We start from the raw sequence: 7,917 nt of genomic DNA, 5'->3' as shown, positions 1-7,917 counted from the left end.
TTGTATTTTAATGTTCATGCTGCAGGTTAATAGTGATTGCGACGATTCCACCCCGAAAAGATGATCAGGCTGGTTCATTCCATGCCCACCCCGAGCTGAAAATATCCTTGGCCTCGCCACTGCTATAAGCTGAACCTGAACAGCTTTTCTCCCAACGTGAAGGAGGTGAGCCGGAGCATGTGTGGTGAGCCATGACATGCCAGCTTAAGACATATCTGGAAGGGGAGACTGAATACAACAAGCATATATATATCAAAAACAAAAAGCTAAACAAAGAGGCGTAATTTTAAATGTGGATACATGTTTCAAAACACCAAGTATTTTCCAACATAGCCACTGATCGGTATATAAGACAAAAAAAACAGCTGTTTTGTTCTATTTTAGGATGGTTTGAAGCGTGAGTGATCAAGGTCCTGTATAGTTAAATAAAATGCTTAATCACCAACATTTTGGTATGATATTAATACTAATATTAAAGAGATACGTATGGGTATCCATATTGTCATGTACACTCTACAGAGCCAGGGGCCCTCTTCAGTTTTGTTTTCAGGAAGGTGTGTGGAAGTGGAGGAAGAAGGATGAAAGGACAGTGACAGCTGCCAGGGTGGCTAGTTCACCAAGTGTAGATTGAGCGAGGATGACAGGCTCCAGGACAGCAAGAGAAGGGCTGTTAACAGAAAAGGGAAAGACAAAAGTTCGAGGAAAAAGACAGACAAAGTGAGGAAGCTGTAAAAAAAGACTGAGAAAAGGCAGATAGGCTCTGATTTGGCGCACCACCATCAGGCCTTTTGTCATTTCCATTTCGTCTGTCCCATTTTCCCTTCCTCCTCCAATACCTGCATGTATTGTAGTTGGCTAGTGGTATACTGTTAAGTTTTCTGAAAAATCTGGCGCTTATGTTTATTTTTTGTGTGGTAATAGCATTTTATAAATGATTTTTGTTGCCCGGCGTGGTAATGTTCACTTTATTTTTAATTTAAGACAGTCATGTGATATTAAGTTATTATTTATTTTTTGGGATTTATTGCATTCATGTTGAGAATGTGGCCAATTCGATAAATGTTTATTGGTTAGGCATGTACACCATAAAAAGATGGACTATTGATGATTTACTTTGTCAGGAATGTTAGTGTTATATCAAATAGTGAATTCTACTGCAGCAGAATGTTGCACGTCTGCACAGTGTTATATTTTCACAGCTCAGTGTCAGTAAATATTGTGCGGTTAGTATTGGACTACAAGATAGATGCAAGCCTGTACAGGTGGAGTTATTTAAAGCATACATGAGTGGGTTGGGTTCTGGAGGTGTGGTTAGCAATTGTGCTTGGTTGGCGTGGCCTGGGCCTGGTGATGGGGGGGCCCAATTTGATATCTTTTCACGGGGCCCAAAATCCCTGGCGGCACCCCTGCATACAACCGCAACGAAAGTAACAAACACAATGCAATATCCTTTTCAATTTCAAAGAACACAAATAGGGTTATTTACAGGTGTTGTTTTCTGTGGTAGAGGGTCGCTTTCATTGATGCGTTTTGCACCCCGGGCTGTTGTTTTGATATTCCGCTGAAGTATACGCTGTGACGTAATAACTTGAGGGAAGGGGTGGGGGTCAGAGGGCCTAGGTATAAAAGTCACGGCTCGCCACTGCTTCTGACACTTGGTGAGTTCCCTGACACACCGGGGACACATATTCATGTATAAAAAACGTACAAAAGTGCATTTTGCATGATAGGTCCCCTTTAAATAACAAAAACTAGAAGTAAATAATTGTATTATATGTAGAAAAAACGTTTTTACGTGAAACTTCCTCATTCAGAGATTGTTAAAGACTATATATTTGAAAGGTCTGTTTTGAAGAGGAGGAGAGAACTGAAGATAATTTGGCTCTTGAAATGGATGACGAAGGTTTTTGACACCTGAGATCTGTGAAAGACCAGGGGTCGTCTGGACCACGTCAACACAGCGCAGGCAGGATGGCCACAAGATCTCCTTATCTCTAGAGAGATCATCCTGTCTGCTTCCTGTGCCGACGTCAGGGTTTACTCCGGTTTCTTCCCGCAATACAACGATTTGTCAAATAAAAAGTTCAAGATAAAGATATAAAAGTTATGTTCATTGAGTTTCGGCGGTCATTAAGTGTGAAAGTAAATCTGTTACTATGTGTCAGCCCTGACGACCCCACTGTTTTCTTTCTTTAAGCAATGTGGGAAATATCTGATATTGGTGAAAACCCTGGTGTAGAATGTCAGAGTATTGTCTGTCGTAAAACGTCATTATATACAAGACAAATGTGAGGACACATTAGGACACCTTAGACCTTTTCCCACCAAATTCTAACCATTTTACACTCTTGTCCAAGCAGATGTCTGTATTCAATGTAAAGAAACTCCCTCCATGTGTAACTGACTGAGGTACAAACTGCTGGCGTCTCAAACAGCAGTTCCAGATTAGAGTGGTGGAGGAGTGGGTAAACATTCCTCTCATGCCTGCTGTCTGAAAATAACTCCTCTGCCCCGCCACCACAGCACAGGACAGCAGGACGAGGCTCAGAGACAGAGAGGGGACTTTCACTCACATGTAGAGACAATGTGTCCCTCAATGTTAAACCTTCTGCTTTCTAACTCACAAACAGTTCATTAATGTTTGATCAGTGTCATGCAGTCTCGACCTGTGTGTATGGTGGTCAGCTAACAATCAGTTGTAGTATCAACTGTCATTAATTAACCCTTCATCAAGATTCAAAATGTAAAAAAAAAGAAATCATATAACACACAAAATATAGACAGAACAAGGCACAGTAAGTATAATTACATAAAGAAACAGCTATGCAGATATTTGTTCCAATACCAACGATAACATACTTGTGAAATGTATGAAAAACTTATTAGAAAGCCTTTCATTATCATTCCACAGACATCAACTAAATACACAGTGAAGACAGGAAAACAAACACAAATAAATACCGATAAAATCTATTTGTGCGTGCTTGAGTACTAATTGCACTCGTAAGTATGTTAATATTTTCATAGAATATATGAAACAATTCCACTGGTATGAGTTTAAATGAGAACTAGTATGGGTGTATGTGTCACCTAGTGTGTGTCACCTGTGCTAATACACCCACAGAATAAACTGACACTGTTTTCATTCATCTTGGGTATTGCTGCTTCTTCTACGAATGCTTGAGGACCATTCTATATATTTTGGAAGTGTAATGATTTTTCACAACCTTGTTTTTTATTGTGTTCGGTTTTAACAACAGAGAGATGTAAGCTGAAGTGCGACATTAGACCGTGTCATGGGTCGTTAAGGTTTTCTAAACCATTGCATTGTCAATGAATCCTGTTCCTCTAAAGTGTCTGAGTCCTGGTTCTGATCAAGTAGTCCATGTTCTGTGTGGTGCAGGGATGATGCATTGTTGTAGGCCATCCCGGAAGTTAGCATTGTATGGGCTCCCTCGACAAAAAGCAGTGGATTTTGAAATATTGCAGAAATAAGATCTGTGGTAAACAAACTTTCAGCAGGATAATCTCCACATATTAAGACACATTTTTACATTTTTGTAGCCTAAATTCAATCCCTAGAAGGAAATAGCTACTGTGATGCAATAAACAAACTACATGAGGGTCACATGACTTCACGTCACCACTGCTAAGCTAAAGGCAGCTCATGTTTTCAACGCCCTTTTTCATGACACATAGAAGCTTCAGACATTCCCCAGTGGGATATTCACTGACAAATTCTATGTCGTAGGACAAAAACATATATATTTCGTAAGCTTCTTTAAACCACAAACCTTATTTCGGGAAAAACCATTGACTTTGAGACAAGGGAACTGGAAGTGGTTAAATGTTAACTAATTTCCAACTTTAAGGACTCATTCCCGCATCACCCTACACAGTCCAGCGCATGTGTAAAAGAGGGTCAGGTAGTTTTCTTTACAGCCTTTGTCAGCTCCTCCACAGAGCAGATGGTGTGTTATGTGATCGAGGAGAAACCTAATATCTGTGTTGTAATTTTCTCTCTCTTATGCACTCCGCAGTATTATTGAGGAAAGCTTAACAGCTTGATTGCTTTAAACATTCATCGAGTTACAGCTCGATCACATAACGCAGCATTTGTGTGACGTGATGCAGGCAGCACAGCAGGATTCAGTGTAGCATAGAGCGCACAACATCCACCATCTGCTGTTTGGTTTTACAGCCCTGACTACTATGGTAACGCACGGGCTATCTCCTACAACAGACAGCTGAGATGGGCCTTTAGGAGCAAGTTTGCACAGAAAGAGGAACGCAGGGAGGACTTACTGCCGACGTCCAGCCTGGCGTTGCATGTGGACATGCCGGCTTCGTTGATGGCAGAGAGGGTGTACCAGCCGGCGTCAGACTTCATCAGCCTCTCTATCAACAAGCACTGCCGGCCCGACCCGTCCTCATACAGACTGGAGGAACAAAGACAGCCAATCAGATGTTTATTTCAACTCTGTTATTAACACATGATGGCCAAAGCACCCTGTTGCAGGCTGAGCATTCAAAAGACACAAGCACAATTCAAAAGAATTATAATAAAGTGTGTCCAGTCGGAATTCATCGCAGAATAAACTGTGCATTGGTGCAACCTTCTATGACAAATATAGTTGTAACCTGATATTAAGAATCAGACCTTCACCCGGTGATACACCTCTTTATTCTGACAATATTGAACCTCATTGTGCATTTCATTTAAATTAGCCCAGCACGTACAATGTGTTGGAGCGCTGGCCAATAGAAGTGCGAGTGTTACATAGTGATGTCACTATGTAACAGAAGTTAATAACGCAGTCCAATAGAGGTGTTTGAGGCAAGGGGGGGAGTGCGTGGGAGAGAAACTCCCTCTGGAGGGAACACAGGGATTTTAGCCTTTGCAGACCCTTTACACACGACAGGAAGGGAAAACCCCCCAAAAGCTAAATATGGCCCCTTTAAGGGTGTACTTCTTAATATCCTCTATTACGTTGGATGTAGAGGAGCTTGGGTGTAATGAAGCACTTTATCACACCCACCTCATTCTGTTTGGGTCGATCCGCAGCATGTCTTTATCTTTCTTCCAGTGGAGCTGTGGAGGGGGGGAAGCATCCACTTTGCACTCTAACCTCACGGTGTCTCCCTCCAGAACTCTGGAGTTCAACATCTTCTGGACAAAGGTGGGGGCGCGGAGAGCCTCCTGGGCTGCAGAGAGCAGGATGCACAGCACATGATGACAGTATTTAAAAAGACAGCGTTTACAGGCTTAACACACAGGAGTTCTGTAATGGCATGCAGTACCTAATACATCGAGCCTCATGGTGAATCTGCTCTCCCCCGCTCGGTTCCTGGCCTCACACTCGTACACCCCGGCGTGGTGCACGGTGACGATCTCTATGATGAAGGAGTGCATCCCTTTCTCACACACCAACATCTTGTGGTAGTCGTCCGGGCGAATGGCTTTACCGTCCAGGTACCAGCACACGTCTGGAGTAGGGAGGCCTCCCACCTGGGGGGAGAAAGATAGAATCCCCTTTTACTCCCCTCTACACGACCAAACCACTAACATATTCTCGTATTATTTAGGGAGACCCTGTTCTTGTAATATAAGTGTATTCAAAGGTCAACTATTATGCAAAATGCGCTTTTTGATGCCTTTTTACATAAATGTGTGTCCCGGTGTGTAAGGAGACACACAAAGTGTCAGAAAATACAACCCTCTCTCTTTTCCTCCTTACCCACATCTCTAAAAACGGGGGTACAACGGAGCTGGACCAGATTTTCTGCAGTCACGACGACATAACTAAAATGTGGGCTGGCTTTACGCCCACGGCCCTATCAGAGACGTCGCTTTCAGAAACAATGCACGACGTGTTTTGGGAGTAATAGGTCTTTATTTTCAAATTAGCAAGCATCGCTAACACTCAGAGCTAATGCTGTACTGGAGAGAGTATGTGTAAAAAAGCCGTATAAAAAAAGTAACTCACCTTGTGGTAAGCCCGCAAGAGAGAAAAAGCATTTTAGCTGCACAATGTGGTTTGGAACATAATATGGCGTCTAATCAGGGTAGCGTTTAGCTGAGAATGTGTCAAATGTTCATGCATTCGCCAAAGGGGCGTGGCCAGCAGCAGCTCAGCAACATTTAAAGCTACAGACCCAGAATCAGCACATTTGTAACAGGGCTGAAATAGAGGGTATGAGGCATGCTACAATGGATGATTTGTTTGGTATTTTGAGCAAAACACTTCATAGACATGTTTTTAATATATTTTCATAAATCTGAGACCTATAATATATGCCTAAAAATAGTATAATAGGAGACCTTTAATACACGTGTAAATGTGAAGCCCTTGATGTGAGGGGGATTCACCTTGAAGTCGATCCTACAGAAGCGCCCCTCCTCCACAGTGAGGTCTGGAGGGATCTGCAGGAAGCGAGGAGCGTACGACTTCTCCTGGATAGCTGAGCCCTCATTCCCCCTCTCATCCGTCCCTGTGTGGCGCCTCCCCCTGCAGGGAGACAGACATTACTCATTCATAACCTCACTTTCAATGACTCCATTTGGAGAGTGACAGCACACACACAATAAACCGTATTGAAACCTAGCTCGTATTTCCTGTTTTTTTCCCAAACTAAAAAGGACTCCTGAACTTTTGTCTTTGAACCTCATCAAAAGTTATAGTTGTGAAGGATTTGAAGCACAGCACCTGTATAACACTGTTTGGGTTTTCAGGAGGCAGGTGGGTGGGATCTTTATAAGCTTGTCTCCGAATTGTACCTCTATTTGGCTTGAGAACCGGGAGCTTTTAGGGGCTCTGTATTTGTATTGTTATAGTGTTTGTAGTCATTATGTTGCACTGTTACTTAATGACATTTATTTTCAATACATTTTCACAATTTTGTTTTCCCATTTATTTTTGTTTTCTTTTCCTATATGGAATCAATGTCATTATGGGTTAAAACTTGTATCTTTATGGTTTTTCAAGCTAGGGGTGGGGGGAGTTCTGAAGGGGACACAATGGAAAAAGGAAGGAAACACACCGTAGTGTAAAACTGTATGATTGTATCTGTCCGTCAATAAAAACATTCTAAAAATAAACCATATTAACACTATATGTGTTGCTGTCCTTTTACATCACGACTACAGGTTGAGCTCATTCTCCCCTGAAAGACAGTGGAGTTATAGCACCCTAGGAGTATTTATGGCACAACACAAAGTGCTTTGTTTGCAACTTGGGGCGACAATTGCTCGTCACACATATTGTGGAAGTAAGATAGTAATTTAAAAGCTCAATTAAAAAAAAAAAAAAATGCACCCATCTCAGCCCAATAGAAGATTTATTTCACAGGGTAACATACACAAGCTTTAAAAGTTGAATTGAAATCACTTTTCAAGGTAAAAAACCCAGGTGAATTCCTGAGTTAATCATCAGGTTCAACATTGATACATAAATGTATGTTGTTTACCATAATCCTCCTGTGTGTCTTCCTTCTGGTGCTTCTGGCTGTAAAATAAAACAAACCAATACAAGCAAAGGTAATATTCACAGCTCGTAACTTACAAAAAGAAGCATTTTAGTATGACAAAACGCCAGAAGGGTAACTGTGTGTGTGTGTGTGTGTGTGTGTGTGTGTGTGTGTGTGTGTGTGTGTGTGTGTGTGTGTGTGTGTGTGTGTGTGTGTGTGTGTGTGTGTGTGTGTGTGTGTGTGTGTGTGTGTGTGTGTGTGTGTGTCGTCGTACGTAGTAGTACGTACGTACGTACGTACGTACGTACGTACGTACGTACGTACGTACGTACGTACGTACGTACGTACGACGTACGTACGTACGTACGTACGTACGTACTACTACTACTACTACTACTACTACCTACCTACCTACCTACCTACCTACCTACCTACCTACTACTACGTACG

At 42.1% G+C, this 7,917-nt stretch overlaps 1 protein-coding gene across 1 annotated transcript in view; it reads right to left on the bottom strand.

Moving 5' to 3' along the window:
• LOC104955473 (myotilin-like) overlaps positions 1-7,917 on the bottom strand; it is a 24,996-nt gene that overhangs the window by 15,002 nt on the left and 2,077 nt on the right. Inside the window, exons 4-8 of the mRNA XM_010782800.1 lie at positions 7,468-7,505; positions 6,371-6,509; positions 5,302-5,509; positions 5,040-5,205; positions 4,246-4,439 (exon numbers count right to left, since the gene is read on the bottom strand). Of these exons, the coding sequence (XP_010781102.1) occupies positions 4,246-4,439; positions 5,040-5,205; positions 5,302-5,509; positions 6,371-6,509; positions 7,468-7,505 (745 nt within the window). The remainder of the gene's footprint in view (positions 1-4,245; positions 4,440-5,039; positions 5,206-5,301; positions 5,510-6,370; positions 6,510-7,467; positions 7,506-7,917) is intronic.

Source organism: Notothenia coriiceps, unplaced genomic scaffold (assembly GCF_000735185.1).
Source record: "Notothenia coriiceps isolate Sejong01 unplaced genomic scaffold, NC01 NC01_scaffold00024667, whole genome shotgun sequence".
Classification (NCBI taxonomy): Eukaryota; Metazoa; Chordata; class Actinopteri; order Perciformes; family Nototheniidae; genus Notothenia; species Notothenia coriiceps.
The sequence above is the reverse complement of the archived record's forward strand: the minus strand, read 5'-3'. Positions and strand labels throughout refer to the sequence as shown.